The sequence below is a fragment of the Epinephelus lanceolatus genome, chromosome 10 (genome assembly GCF_041903045.1).
Source record: "Epinephelus lanceolatus isolate andai-2023 chromosome 10, ASM4190304v1, whole genome shotgun sequence".
Taxonomy (NCBI): Eukaryota; Metazoa; Chordata; class Actinopteri; order Perciformes; family Serranidae; genus Epinephelus; species Epinephelus lanceolatus.
The window spans coordinates 35953855-35968993 of NC_135743.1; the positions used below are offsets into that span (position 1 = coordinate 35953855).

Consider the following 15139-nt stretch of genomic DNA (forward strand, 5'->3'; position numbering starts at 1 on the left):
TGGCCCCACAGCGGATGAAGCATTGAGAAAGATTATATGTTTTTTTGAGATTTACAGTGACATAGAAGGTTCGTGCTAGTCTTTTCCTGGGGACTATTTTGCTTAGGAGTTTAATTTTAAGTCAAATGAATGAAACAATATTTCTGATGAACTCCATGCTCATCACATAAGCCAAAAATAATTCAAACATTTATAAGAGCCGGATTGCTGTAATCTATAATCTATTTTGGGCTATGGTCTGGGACATAACATCCCATACTGTCCCCTGTGTATAAACCCCTGGGGGCATCAACAATTGTCCAGTACGAAATAACTAATCACTGAGGAGGGACAAGAATAAATGTATCACAAAGAGATAATTTGCATATAGTTTTATTGGTATCACAAAAAAAATCACCATTTACGTAAATTAAAACCATTTATTATTGAGTTATATTTGATCATCCTTACTCTGGCACAGCGAGAGAGGATACACTGCTGGCTGCTGGCAGTGTAACTCAATAAGAGCAAACAAGCTTAGATACTTTTCAGCTATTGTCAGTGAAATGTGAGCAGAGGGAATTTAAAATGCAGCGTTGCCTCCAAACACGTCTCATCAATGTTAATGAGAGAGGAGAAAGTGGTCCGAGCCTGGCTGCTGTTAGTCTGCAAGATACTCCACTACATGTTTATGACAATTATGCAAAATCACTTAATCCTCTATAAAATATGATAAATATACTGTATTATAGAAATAATAAGTGCTCAGTGGGATTTTTGTTCAATTAACCCCTAATTGCTCTACAAAACAAGGCACATTCTATATAATTTTCAGCGATTATGGGTTTTCCAGTTTTCATGGTTTGATAGATGCATTTGTTAGGAAGCATCGGTCAGAGGACCCAATACAGCAACAGCTTCAATCTCAACCAGTCCACCCTAAAAAGAGATATGGAGAGAGAACACACAGTTTTCAGTTTGGTTGAATCGATTACAGGACCAATGGAAACACACAATCAAATACTTACTCTGGGGAGAGCAGCGACCTGGTAGGCAGCTCTGGCTGGGTAGTTAGTGCTGAAGACTAGAGAGCAGCACATTTAAAGGCACTGGGTTACTAACACACACATATTTAAACATGTTGTAACAGATGCATGGTGGAGCTTTGACAACTGGTAAGTGCAAAAAAGTGCAACCAAGAAGTAATCTGATACACAGACACTAATGTGACTTGTGATTTCTAAGATGGATGTGTTTTATGATGAAACATTAACAATCTGACGCACCTCCGATTTGAAGTTGCAATAACTGACATGTTTAGATGAAATGCTATTTTCTGTCACTAAATAATATAAAATAAAAAGTCTTTTTTTCCCACTGCAGATACTTTGACTGTCACAGCAAGACAAGCACAGGCTGTAACTAATAACACTAATTAAGGGCTCTGCTCTATTGTCCCAGTCAGTCTGCACATGCAATCGTTAGTGTCACTATTTACACCTGAGCTGCGCCCACTAAGCCACGTCAGTGAAAAGGTGTTTTGTTACTTATCCAGTTTATGAGAGCCTTTGTCTGTCAGGTAGGTGCTGATCAAAAAAATCACGCAAAGGGACATATGACTCTTAGGGAACACATTTTGCTTTCTTTTTGTGAATTTAAACTGGCAAAGATTTTCAAAGTTTCAGTTCTACTGATACAAAATATTTAATCATTTACCGCTCAACAACAAAACCGAAAAGTACGTGTATTTCTCTGCAGCACAGTACGCTGTAACCCTTATTATATAATATACTGTATACTTCTTATATGATATCTAAGGTCGATGGAAGTGGGACATGTCTAAAGGACCCCCTAAACTTAACTAAACCTATATTGGGGGAAAAAAAAAACTTCAAACAGCACATGAATAAATATGGTGCATGTAGATGAAAGTCCTACTCTCCATACTGAATATTTCTGGGTTCATATGTGGGCTTTGTAATTAGAGTTAAAGTGGAAATAGAGGGTTTTGTTTGGCTTTAACATATCTTTATGACGTAAATATTATTTGTACAATGCAATGACTGTAGAAGGACATTACCTGCATTTAGCTTGGTTCCCTATTAAGCCATTCTTTTACTATGTAATTCTGCCACTGGGTACGATCCTACACACTGGACCTTTTAAAGGATTTTTGGCTGTGTGCAGAGCATCAGATATGGCATGATGTCTGACATTTACATTACGGCTTAAACCACTGGAAGCAGCAGCTCAGGTTTCACTCTGCTTTGTGACTCTGCAAACATCAGCAGTCCCTGTAGCAGTGGTGACAAAGTCATCTTGTGTCTGAACATTTGTCTGACACCTCTGTGTTTACTTTCTTGGCATACTTACCACATGAAAAGAAGATTCAAGCATAACAAGTATCTCAAGGATATGGGCAGACAAATATGATGTTAGGATTGTTTGATTTTATGTAAAGGCATTTACAATAATGAATAAAGAGTATATAACCACAGATCGGCACTCAAAACAGAACTAACTAATTATGTAAGAATGAGACCACTTGCATAAAATGACTGGGAAGCCCCAAGCCATGGACACTTGGTTAATGCAGGTTCTCTGGCTTGTGCTGACACCTGGTGGCAAAGTCTGTACTGCAAGTTTCAAGTGATGAACTTCAGCCTTATTTTTCACCATGGCTCAGCAGCATAGAAAAACAAATAAAAATTCCCATTGATAAGTGAATCATTGGTACTTACACTGCTTGTAGACATCATTAACACTGGTAAAGTCATTCATGTCAGCTAAGAGCACTGTGGTTTTAACAACTGCGGGAAGCAATGACAAGATGTAGTTAAGACCTGCGACAAAATAATTCTCCATGTGAACTTCAAAGTGATCAATGCTGAATGCAATACTTTTCAGATGGTAAAGTTTTTCTCACCATTTTCATAACCACAGCCAGCTGCTTTTAGGATTTCACCCATATTCACAAGAGCCTGTGGGGGAAAAAAAATAGGTCCTCTGATCTTTTATTTTGATTTGCTCCGTTGGGGCACAAAGCTAGCAGAAAATGAAACATGACACTCCTGAAGAAACAATTCAGTCTTAATAATAAAGTGTGGAGACACTGCATTTATTCATACTGTATCAGCCTCCTGATGTTCAGAATATAAAACAGATTAACTTGGTGAATGATTAAAGTAAACAACTTAACATATTTTACATAGTTATTTAGCAGTGCTTCTGGTGCATGAGTAAATGACTGATAGGAGGTTGTATTGGGTGGGTCACCTGTTTGGTTTGAGCCTGAACACCCCCTTCCACTAGCTGTCCACTTGCAGGATCCATCCCCAGCTGTCCTGAGACATACATGGTCCGATCTACCACCACTGCTTGGCTGGAAAACACACAGAGAGACAGAGAATCATCTGAATTAAATTAAAGGCTGAGTTATGTCTTTCAGAGGGGGCTGAAATCTTGTTATCATTTCTAGTTCTCATCACTGCTGCAGGACAGCAGACATTGATCAGACATTTTGATGTTTTCCACAGTTAGTGATAACGCAGAAATTTGGGTTAAAAAGTCTGTCTTTGTACTTTGTATTATTACTTAATAAATATTATAATGAACCATCTAGCAAACATACACACCTCTGCTCTGTTGCATAGACAAAATGTGCATTTAGACAACGTATGTTTTTTTTTTTCCCCTTTAAGCTTCATTCACATGCTGTATGTAAAATATAATACTATACTGTCAGCCAGTGGTCACACAGGAGCTGTACAATCCCACCAAACATTTGAATGCAAAGTCATGGGCTACTACACTTGATAGGAGAACTGCACTGGGAAAACTTGACATCGCAGTTTGCTGTTGATCTTAATAGCTTAGCCTTTCACTGGTTTACAAAGTTTAAAGGGCAGTCCCAAAACTTGTACTTTGCTCCCAAGCACATCCCAGTGAGTGATCACTGCCCCTAGCTTCAACCACTACAGACCTACTGTACGACACAGTGCACTTAAACACAACTGTATGATTATACCGATTAACACATCAATGGCAACAACACACTAAACATCTTATCAACACTGTTGACATGTGGTGTATATGAATGGTACTTTGACTGCTACTACGTCAGTTGTGTGCCTGCTGTAACTTGGTGCGACTTTGAACCTCTTCTCACCTGTACGGGCCGATAGCAGCAGGAGCCTTAGTTGTGCTGATAATCCTCCTGATCAATGCCGCCATTTTATTAGGAATATGTGCAACTAAACCAGGGGAATAATACAACTGCTGCAACGGAGGTGCAAGCAAGGGGAGGCAAGGGGAAAGCTGCAAGCCCACTGGATGACGTGACCAGCGCTGCCGTACTGTAAATTGCATTTTAGACGCGCAAGAACTTTTTTATTTTCCCTTTTTTTTGGCACAAGTGTGGGTCTACTGTTGACACATTGAATGCTTAAATCAAGACTATTCGTGACAAAGTAGAACATCGTTGCAAGAGAGTTTAGGTTGGTTGGCAGTGGCAGTATAACTTTTAGTTGCGCAGATACACTACAAATCCCATAAACACCACATGTCCGGAAGCATGGTGATGAAACTCACATGGTGGCTAACTGGAAAAGACAGCAGACCCACATTTTGAACTAAGTTTCTGGCGTACACTCATACGGGGGAATCTAGAGGTGAACACATTCTATGTAATAATAATGTATTGAATGTTTAGATAGGTTGTATTTTTGTTTTTTAAACCAACACCAACTTAATGTGGAGTAACGTGGCTTAGTAGCTAAAGTTAGCATCAGCAGATATTGACAAGTCATGTTGGTGTTTTCAGTGTCAGTTTTTCGTTTAGCAATTAGCAACTGGCATCTAAAATATGTCTTTTTTCTGCAGAAAATGTCTGCTGCTAAAGTGAAGATGAGGGACAAGAAGCTGAGAAACCAGCCCGCAAGTGTTCAGTACCCATCTTCTCACAGCAGCACACAGAATGGAGGAGACACATCGGTCACCGGTACCATGTCTCCTGTTTTTATCTGATATGGTCCAGTATGTCTCTGACTATGTTCTTGTGATGCTGTCTGTGACCTCTACACTCCTCTTTCTCTCGTCTTCTCTTGCTGCTGCATCGTCAGCGTTTCAGAGGGTCAGCAAAGCTCAGTCTGTGTCCTGTCTGACATCATCATTTGTTCCCATCTCTGCATGTCTGTGAATAAATTAACTTTAATATTAATCACAACAGTTTAAACAGGACACAGTTTTATCTCCTTAACTTATTCAAACTTCCTTGTGGGTGCAGAGTTTATGTAAAGGGAATAATGATGTTATAGGCAACATCCATGGCCAGATTAATTAATTATGGGGAAAATCAGATGTTAGCTCCTTTGTTGTAATAATACTCTACCTCAGGTTTACTGTTGTTAGTAAGTAGTGTAAGATAGTTTTAAATGTTTTAATTAAATTTTTGATTTTTTTAGGGATGTGGAAAGATTGTGTAAGCATTACAACAAAACAAAGGTTAAAAAGCTATGACACCATGCTCCTCCTGAAGGCCACAGGAATAGGTAAATCCACAGTACAGGAGCTACCTTAATATTGCTGGTTTTATAATGCTTTGCTAACAAAAACATTTTTAAATAATTTATAAGAATATGACAAAATAATTGCCATAGAGACAACCGCTCCTAAGGGAGTGTGGCCACGGGGCAGTTGTGTGTCTTACCTGGTATGGAATCATGTCTTGAACACATCTCATTCTTACCTGTGATGGCTCTGAAAAGACAAAATAATGATCTTCCCAAAGGTGGAGGTGGCGATAATGATCCAACTACAGAAAAGTCAAGGGACCCTCAGAAACGGGGTGGATGGGTCCGTGGACATCAGAAAGATGGTGGAGGTTACGCCAAGGAGATGCCCAAGTACATCAGTGGTAAAAACGCTGACCTACTCTTACAAATTTACTTTGTACTGCGTACTGTAAATAAGGTGTTATTTGTTTTGAATCGTTGTATAATGACCTCACCATTCTGTGTTATTGTCTGATGGGAAATCCTATAGCTATTAGAGACCCATTTTTAATCATTTAATATACTGCAAGCCATAGAAAATGATCATATTTTCCTTTCATTTAGTGCAGATGTGCTGTTTTTTTCCTGCCGTCCTTCAAGTAATAATTAGTTTAGTCTAATTTAGGATACTCATATTAATGACATTTAGAATTCAGTGCCTTCCCCCTTCTCCCCCCACTCCCATCACTCCTCAGCTGGAGGTTTTGTCAGGGCCAGGGCGGCAGAGGTGTGTGCCATGTTGAAAGCTGTCACCAAGACAACAGGCAGCTGCCATGTGTTCGGAGCCCTGCCCAAACACATGAGAAGACGGGCCATGGGCCACAACACCAAGCGGCTCCCTCACAGACTGAGGGATGTGGCCAACAGAATGGTAAGGCTCAGAATGTTTCCTTTTAGCATCTTAATGTCCTACTTAATATTTTCTGTCTCTTGTTCCATAGACAGTCTCTCCTTCTTTAAGTGCAATAATTGTCATGTATCCCAGTTCTGATTTCTGTTTCCTTCCTCCTGCAGCGAGAGAAGAGCCTCCAGGCTGGCTCGAAGAAGAAGGAACAGGCAAAGAGCAAGAGCCGCAAGGCCCGCCGCCGGCACGGAAATCTGCTGCTTGAGTTCAACCGCCGCCAGAGGAAGAACGTGTGGCTGGAAACACACATTTGGCACGCCAAGCGCTTCCACATGGTTAAAAAGTGGGGCTACTGCCTCGGGGACAGACCTACATACAAATGCTATCGGCCTAGCTACAGGGCAATGAGCAGCCACTGCCTACTTCAGGTACATCATCATAGAATTGCAGTGTGTGTTGTGTTTAATTCTTTTACAGAAGTAAGATTGTTATTAATGGGATTTCACTGCAAGTAAAATAACCTTTTTGGTTTTGTCCACTCAGGACCTTTCTTATTACTGTTGCATAGAGCTACAGGGAGAGGAAGACAAGCTGCTGGCTGCTCTGTCACAGCTGACAAGCAAGGAGGCCGGTGAGAATACGCCCTACCCCGACTACAAATACATATAATCTGTCTATATTTTTAATGCTGAGAAATACTCTGTCACTGTGGACCTATTTTCCCCATGCATCCTTCCTCTGTGAAGACACATACAATCATATTTTAGATTTGTCTAGATGAATTTTTAAAGTAATATGCGTATGGTGTGTGTTTCCAGGCCCTACATTTGCTGCAGCACTGTGTCTGTCAGGGCGAAAACAGGGCAGTGTGGTGGTGTACAGAGCAGGACAGTACCCCTCAAAGCCCCTGGGCCCTGTCACCTTCCTCTGGAGACCCCGTTCACAGGGCTCAACCCACAGGCAGTTGTGGATTTGGGCTCATCCCACTATTAAACAGGTATGCTTGCTGCATTATGAATACTGCAAATATTTGGATGTAGTATTCTGACAAAAAAAAGTAAATTCATCTTGTGGTGAAAGGTTGGAGTTTAGTCAGATATGATAGTGTAACTCCAGTAACTGTGCTCCCTGCAGGACCTTCTTCCTGAGTTACAGTCTGTGTGCCAGTGTGATGAGGCGGTTGTTCCTCCAGTTATTCCAGTAGCGACACCAGCTGAGGTTGTTCCCACCCTAGAAACAGAGCCAAAGCCCGAGAAGAGCCCTGAGGCCCAGCAGATAACTGGAACCAAGAGAAAACGAACCTGTGAGGATGCCGGTGCACCTCCTGCTAAGAAGATACTGGGAGATGGAACCAGATCTCCCACAACTCCAGTTACCTGGAAGTCCAGCTCAAATGGAATAGTTATAAAGTTAGTGTAGTTAGTAGTGAATTTAAAAAAAAGATGCAGATTGAGTAAAAATTTGCCTTGGATGAATTATTTTCACTCCAAATTATTTTATTTGACGTTTTTGTTTTTCACCTGTGAATCTGTTGCAGTGACCTCACAATGGAGATTGTACGCTATCGCCTGATTGGACCACAGTCCCATTCTGTTCTGGCAGAAACTCTGGAAGCTGCTACAGATTGTGATGTAAGAATGATATTGTTAGCAACATGACAAACGGAGAGCCTCTGAAATACACTTGCATTTCACTCAGAAGAACTGTGATTTATACCAGGTTTTTTTTTTCTTCTTTAAGGAAATGAGTAAGTCCCAGCCCTCCTCCTTCTGGTGGCCTGAGCACTGCAAAGACCAGAGCAAGATGAATCTGCATCAACAACAAGCTGATGTCTTTCACATACTGAAAGGTCTATTGTTGTTTTTATTATCAGTACTTACATTTTGCCATCTGGTAAGCATGCTTAATCTAATATCTGACACTGTGTAATTCATCCAGGCATGTATTCGACTGGAGAGCTCCCTGCAGGCACAGTGCTGGGTCTGACTGTAGATGACCCCAGGCTGACTTTACCAACAAAGAAGGTTAAAGCTTTGCCCTGTGTAAAGCAGGAACAAGGTAAAATCTGACCTACCAGGCAGACAATGGAAGGGTGTGGGCAGTTAGTTTATAGATACACATGGTAAAATGGCAGGCAGTCAGGATATTTCCTTCCTTATGTTCCTGTTAATATATGCCAGTAGAAACCTGACCATTAATGGGACATATCTATAGCGGAGCATAGAATCAGTCTGTTTCTTGTCATGAGGTTGTTTCAGTGAGTACACATCTGGTTCTGTGCTCCGGGGGGGCCTCTGCCTGGCCATGCAGATGTTCCAGGTTCAAATCCTGGCAGGACCCTGTACTCCAAACATGGCCTCAGTGACAGAAAACAGCTGATTCACTGACTATGAAGAAGACTATGAAGTCAGTCTCTTCACTGTAGAGCTGCTTTCAGTATGCTCATTTCTAGTTTACAGTATATTAGGCCAAAGGAAATCAGACTATATCATAATTGTCTGATATTATGTGTTATGTCAGTGCTTACACATGTCCTTGTTTACTTAGCTAGTCTTTCCTCACATGATGCTAGGGGCGTGTGGTAGAGGAACAGAATGTGATTGCCTTGCCTCGGAAACCATCTTGTATTTTACACATTGGATTACCCACATCTTGTAATCTTGCATTTATTAATTTAAAACCAACCATAAACAAACATAAGACATTTCTTGCTTTGCATTAGTATTTAACAGCCTTCTTAGCAGTCTCAACAGCCAGGATAATGAGGCCCGGCTTTAAAATAACTTACATTTTTCTTCTAGTCTGTGACCTGTAATCACAAGATGATGAAACTTCTTTTAAGCCTAGTTTCTTCCTCACCATTTTTCCATAGCATTAAGAGAACAGCAGGAGGTGTCACTAGACTCTCGAGAGATATTCACATTTTAATCTTTTTTAACAGAGCTGCTCACTGGCTGACATACATTGGGACTTAATGACTGTGCAGCTGCATGATTTTACCCATAGTGAGAATTGTAGCCACATTGGCCAGTAGTATTTGCACTGTATGCCTTTTGTTTATTTCAGTTCTCCACATGAGAGAATTTACAGACCTTGGAAGTCTGCTTTAAAAAATAAGTTTCTTGAGTTACTGAGTTCATGTTGCTGAGTAAAAGCTAGAATAGGTTGTTTTACAGTAAACCTGTAGCAGGCTCTGGGATTACTTAAGGGTAAACATAAGTCTGTCTTTCTTTTCGCAAAATAATGTTTATCCACTTCTTAGGCTGATGTCTTGATCCTTTTTCACAGAAAGATCCTGTTTTCCTATCAGAGAATAGTCTTATTTACAGTCCAGTGAGATCAGGGTATGTAATTCTTACTTAAAAAAATCCCTTGAGTATAGATTGTATTGTATTGTATTTAGGGTATGAACATTTTACCACGCCAAACTATCCATTCAGACTCAGAGTCATAAATGAAGGTGCATCATGTATGAATGATATGTGAATGAGCGAGTGGTACAGCATGTTCCTGTTACCATAGTTTAATATGGTTTATTAATAACCTATCAATTTACTGCTATTTGAGATGTTGGGTTATGAATCTCTCTAAAGCCTAATGCAGTTACTAATGAAACAAAATATTTGCCTTGTTTTTTTCTGAATTAATGAGATTAGTATTTCAGAATTATAAAAAGTTTTCATTAAAAGATATATTTTTTCATTTTTTGAATAAAACAAAATCATCACACAAATTTTCTCAATCTTGTTAATTTCGAGAAATGAGCAGAAGGTTTTTTTATAGAAACTTTTTTTTCAAAATTCTGAGATAATGAACTCATTAATTCAGAAAAACAAAACGTTTCTCAGAGTTCTGAGATAATAATGTTCATTCAGAAAAGCATTGCGCTTCAGTATAAAACAGACGTAGAACACTTCACACAAGAGATGCTCGTCATGCAGGAGCGTGCCATGTGTGCTGTGTGTTTGTTTCAGAGGTGGACGAGGAGAAGAGAAGGGAGCTGATGTTGCGAGGAGTCCCAGAACCCTGCTGTCAGAGTTACCTGTGGGAGCAGTCTGTCCGGGATAATGTCACTGATAATAAGATATCGGAGCAGGTAGTTAATCATTTTTATACAACCAGAGATGTTATACAGTACTCATCAATAATTGTTGTACTTTTGCTTACAGTGCATGTGCATTACTTACTTCTAAGCACTTTCCTCTGCATCCTAGCCAGACATCTCTATTTCTAGAAGATAAGCTTAGCTGTTGCTCTAACCTCTGGCATTTTATCTGTGTTGCCTACAGGAGTTGAACCGTATGAAGAGCGAGGTGCTGGTGCCGGGGTTCAGGCTGAGCCCCACACCCCTGCAGGGCCGAGTCCCCATCCTGCTGGTTCATCAACCTGGTAAGCAGGTGGGACATGAGATGAGCTCCTGGGGTGCTGGATGGGACCTGCTGCTTCCTAAAGGGTGGGGCATGGCCTTCTGGGTCCCACTGGTAGGTAGCATGGACGGTGCCTTCATGATTAAATTTCACTTTATTATCTTCACTTTCTGATAAGTGGCAGCCATCTTACTGTTTTGTATAATGTTAAAACTAGCATAATTTTACATATTCTAAAACTGTCTGTTTTAGACATTGTACATATCAGCTATAGTGTATCAAGAATAGTGATGATGACTACTTGGTAAGCTCTGGGTAGGTTGTAGGTTTCCTAGTATTTGACTGAAGGTGCTGTGAGGCTGCATGTGTATAATACAATGGATGTCAGTACTGAGACCTCTGTGAAAGATGTTTTTATTATTTGGTTGCCTCGTCCATGTTTGGGGGCAGTTCCATTTTGTTTGGACAAACACTGTGAAATGCTAAATGTACCTTGAAATTTAAAGGCAGACTGGAAGCCCTCAGGTTTGCTTTGTTCCCCAAAAATCCAGTGTTTGGTCTTGTCTGCCTTGTTTCTTCCTCTGCCAGGTGTACAGAGGAGTTCGCATCGGAGGGCTGAACATGAGTCTGAAACACTCTCAGAATAAAGGAGCCCCCCACTTCCCCCACGATTACCCAGACTGCCCTGCAGGCATTCGTTTTCAGGAGGAGCAGGAGGCAGAGCTCCTGGACAAGTTCAAAAGGTCAGCTGAAAACCAAGCGGGAAATGAACCAGACATAGTAATGTTGTGTGTGATTATTATTATCAATGTTTTCAGTGGGGACATCTTGTGCTGCCAAAGCTTTTGTATATCTTGTAAAATTATTTTGGCACAAAACTAGTGTGTCAGCCCGCTGATAGAAAACAGAATCTCAAGAACTTGCCCAGAATATAGACCGACGTGTTTTAAATTACCCTTTTAAACTGTGAGGGAAACTGTTTTCAGTTTAATAGGAATAAAGTAAGGTGATAATGAGACGATGCTGAAACTAAAGATTCTTTGTAGTGTTCTGTTACTGCATGACTGTACAATCATCTGCAAGGAAAAGATAATATTCACTAGCCTACAGCCTAAGTAAGTGGTGCGAATGTCAGTGGATTAGAGGTTTTGATAGAGGAAAACGCTCTAAAGCTCTGACCCCAGTTAATTTCCATTATGCAGATATTTCCCACCATGCAGACGAGATGGTAATAAGGCTGTGTGCTTTTCATCTACTACAATCCACCGTGCAGCAGTCATAATTTGTTACATAAATTGGCAAGGTTGCCCCCAACAGTTTGACAAGGGTTTGACCTTCTGACCTCTTCTGTAGGCGTCCGCCCGCCAAAAGAACCAGTTACATTAAACATGGCTGTCTGGCTCCGTTCCGTTGCCCGTGGCAACAGCTGGCCGAGGAGTGGGAGCTTATCTTGAGGGAAGGAGGAGAGGAGAGGAAAGGAGACTGCCAGACCCAAACTACAACACAGGCTGACACAGTGATGGAGGAGGAGATGACATCACATGGAGATATCACTGTCACGAAGCCTCCGAGCCACATCACTGTACTGAGGTACATGTTTATCTTCTTTTATATTCATGTTTGTGATAAATGCTGAAGTTTTTTTTTTTAATATCCCCTCTCTTTGTCTTGTTTTGAAAAGAATCTCATGTCAGTAAAAACACACACCCACTGCAGTTTTGCGCCAAGCTCCCTTCAGACGTTTAACATCCTGCACATCTAAATCACACTCCTAACAATATTAATGCAGTTGACTTTTAAAGGTCCCCTGAGCAGAAATGTGCACTGTTTTAGGGGGGTTCGGGCTCCAATCATCACTTTGTTCCTATTTTTTTATTAAGCGACCCCAGCGCAGCTTGTGACAGGCTTGATTCATGGGGCTTCTCCAGTCTACCTCCCTTTCATCATAACGTCCCTGATGAGAATACCCAAAGTACATCCAGCCTTAAATTGATGCAATACATCACAGAGATTAGTCGAGGGGAAGAGTTGCATCTATCCTCATAAAACCATCACACGAGCTTTGAGTAATGACTGACTTTATGAGAAAAAAATTGGATTTATTTTTACCGTCCATTGGCTGCATTTTGTTTTCAGCATTAGGAATTAAAAATGTGCTTTAACCAAATTTTATGTCTCTCAGGGTGCTTAATACGGCCAATGCAACTTTTCTTTTGAATATAAATCATTTGTCATAGTTGATATTGGTTGTTTGTTATGCTTCACAGGAACAGAAAGTCACTGAGGCTGCTCTCTGGTTGGTGCAGACCCACGACATCTAAAGGTCAAAGGCCATGCCGTGTTGGAGAGGTGCCACCTCTGGACCGCTCAGCTATGAAACAGTTTTTCACAGCGCACGAAATGAGTCTGGTGTGGGTGCGTCTGTCACTACTGTCCAAAGGCAATCCACAGCTCCACGCCATTGTGTGTGTGCCAACTGCAGAGGACCTGAAGCTGCTGTACAGCAAGCCTGTGGACAGTGGCCCCCAGGAGCCCCCACACAAAGACCACTTTAAAACCAGAATTAGGCGTCGGAAGAAGGGACCCAAGAAAGTTGCAACATTGTCCTCTGATAAGACTGAGGGCAAAGAGTCAGACCTTCCCTCTGCCTCTGAACCAAACCCCACCACACCTGAAGGCCCCAAATCTTCCCCCCAGCCTTCCTCTGACCTCATCCTGGGGCTGTGGCCGGATCCTCTGCCAAGTGTCACCTCTCACTGCACCCGAGTGACTCTAGGCTGGGTCACTCAGGGCGACTTCTCCCTGTCTGCAGGCTGTGGGGAGGCCCTGGGGTTTGTCAGTGTTGCCGGTCTCCTTAACACCCTCTTTAACCAGCCGATGGAACACAGAGGAATGTTGCTGCTGCGCAACCCCACATCTCTGCACTACCGCTTTGCTAAAATCAACATAGAGGTCTGACTGAAACATCTGAGCCTATGCAGAGCTTAACTTTCAAAAAGCACCGAATTCTTGGTTAATAGAGAAAGATCAACATGACTTCTATCCTGCAAAGGCCTGAAATTATACGTAATTAAGTTGCATGATGCCTCATTTGCCAAGTGATCCCTGTGTGCCTTGATAGTCTATTGTATGGTGTTGGCTGAAGACATAATGGCATGTATAGGGCATGATGACTACAAGCTACCTGGTGGAAGCTGAAGGAACAATTTTTAGTTGTGTATAGGCTATTTGATTCTGGGAAGAGACATCCTTATTGTTTTACTTGAGAAAGGTTGGTTGAGTTTTTATAGGAATGCCGTAGTCAGAGGGCTGCATCTCAAAGGGATCAGATAAATGTGGTTTTCTTTTATCAACTGGGTTTCCAAAATTAATTAAAGGAGCTATATGTAAGAAATCTAAAGCAAATAGTCGTAAAATCATTGTAATATGTCACAGAGACTAAGGAATAATGTTCATATAACATACTGATCTCACCGACAACAATAGTACAGCCAAAATATTCGCATTTAAAAAAACATTTTTACAGTCCGCAAATCATGTTTGTTTTGAATTTGTGTTTTGGCCTGTTGCACCACCCACCGCCGTCTACCAGTCACGCAGTCAGTAGAGTCTCAGCATCAGTTACAGTTACGACTGAGCTACAGCAGCACGGCAAGCAGTATTAGCAGTGTCCTGGCACATAACATTAGCAGTCGGTTCCTCCTGAACTGTATCCCGGCAGCAGCGTTAGCAGCAGTGAAGCCGGACTTGCTCGAACGGTCCGCTGGAAAACCGAAGATCAAGGATGCGGCGACACGGCCCTGCCACGGCAGCCGCCCGTGGGCAAACAAATCAGTCTCCAGCGTGCCGCTGTCCAGCAACCTCGAATCTGTAGGGGAGGGGGGGCGGACATGACTCGCGGCAGTATTTTGAATTTGAGTGCAGTAACCGTTTTGGCCACATTCTTACTTACAGCGCCTTTAATTTAAGGCTTATTTTACATCCCTCTATACCAATGCTAACGATGCTGTATTATGTCAGTGTCAATCTATTATTTTTAAAAAGGCAAATTAATGGGATGAATTTGAGAGAAGTGTCAGATTCTGTTTAAAAATGCCACGGCATTGACAAGGTTTTGTTTGAATAAGCCAATAAAACATACCGCACTTGACAGGATTTGTCTTCTGTGGTTAATTACTGCCACCTTCTTCTGTATAAAACCTTACAAATGTTACAGCACACTCAATAATCTAACCCCCAACAATGAAATATTCATAATAGTCTGGCTCTTATAAGTAAATGCAATGAACAACTGATACTTTAACATGCATTCTTTTTATAGTTACACTGGCATGTACACTGGTTTCCCACACATCCCATAATGTGTAGGTGGCAGATGAGAGTTTTGTTGCTTGGCA

The 15139-nt window shown here is 41.4% G+C and overlaps 2 protein-coding genes across 4 annotated transcripts; one reads left to right on the forward strand and one right to left on the reverse strand.

Moving 5' to 3' along the window:
- Positions 1-356: 356 nt before the first annotated feature.
- On the reverse strand, positions 357-4309 carry LOC117266004 (2-iminobutanoate/2-iminopropanoate deaminase-like). Its single transcript, XM_033640911.2, has 6 exons — positions 4148-4309; positions 3256-3361; positions 2906-2960; positions 2721-2789; positions 1008-1063; positions 357-918 (listed from the first exon to the last, which is right to left on the reverse strand). The coding sequence occupies exons 1-6, from the start codon at positions 4210-4212 to the stop codon at positions 859-861; spliced, it is 411 nt and encodes a 136-aa protein (XP_033496802.1). The 5' UTR covers positions 4213-4309; the 3' UTR covers positions 357-858.
- pop1 (POP1 homolog, ribonuclease P/MRP subunit) lies at positions 1439-14892 on the forward strand. Of its 3 annotated transcripts, none has more exons than XM_033640909.2 (16): positions 1439-1558; positions 4861-4978; positions 5768-5893; positions 6227-6402; positions 6546-6803; positions 6919-7006; positions 7194-7372; positions 7510-7784; positions 7913-8006; positions 8116-8224; positions 8314-8433; positions 10350-10471; positions 10665-10856; positions 11331-11485; positions 12096-12332; positions 13010-14892. In XM_033640909.2, exons 1-16 carry the CDS (start codon positions 1538-1540, stop codon positions 13698-13700), a joined length of 2961 nt encoding a protein of 986 aa, XP_033496800.1. In that variant the 5' UTR covers positions 1439-1537; the 3' UTR covers positions 13701-14892. The 3 variants fall into 3 exon arrangements, with proteins under 3 accessions (XP_033496800.1, XP_033496801.1, XP_033496799.2); XM_033640910.2 differs by lacking the exon at positions 1439-1558 and adding an exon at positions 4515-4649; XM_033640908.2 differs by lacking the exons at positions 1439-1558; positions 4861-4978 and adding an exon at positions 5449-5528.
- Positions 14893-15139: the final 247 nt, after the last annotated feature.

Coding starts and splice junctions, on each gene's coding strand:
- pop1 (XM_033640909.2), top strand. CDS start 1,538: ATGAGAGCCTTTGTCTGTCAG. Junction 1,559..4,860: donor TGAGAGCCTTTGTCTGTCAG/GTAGGTGCTGAT, acceptor TTTTTTCTGCAG/AAAATGTCTGCTGCTAAAGT. Junction 8,225..8,313: donor TGTCTTTCACATACTGAAAG/GTCTATTGTTGT, acceptor TAATTCATCCAG/GCATGTATTCGACTGGAGAG.
- LOC117266004 (XM_033640911.2), bottom strand. CDS start 4,212: ATGGCGGCATTGATCAGGAGGATTATCAGCACAACTAAGGCTCCTGCT. Junction 2,790..2,905: donor TGGCTGTGGTTATGAAAATG/GTGAGAAAAACT, acceptor TGCTTCCCGCAG/TTGTTAAAACCACAGTGCTC. Junction 1,064..2,720: donor TAATGATGTCTACAAGCAGT/GTAAGTACCAAT, acceptor GCTGCTCTCTAG/TCTTCAGCACTAACTACCCA.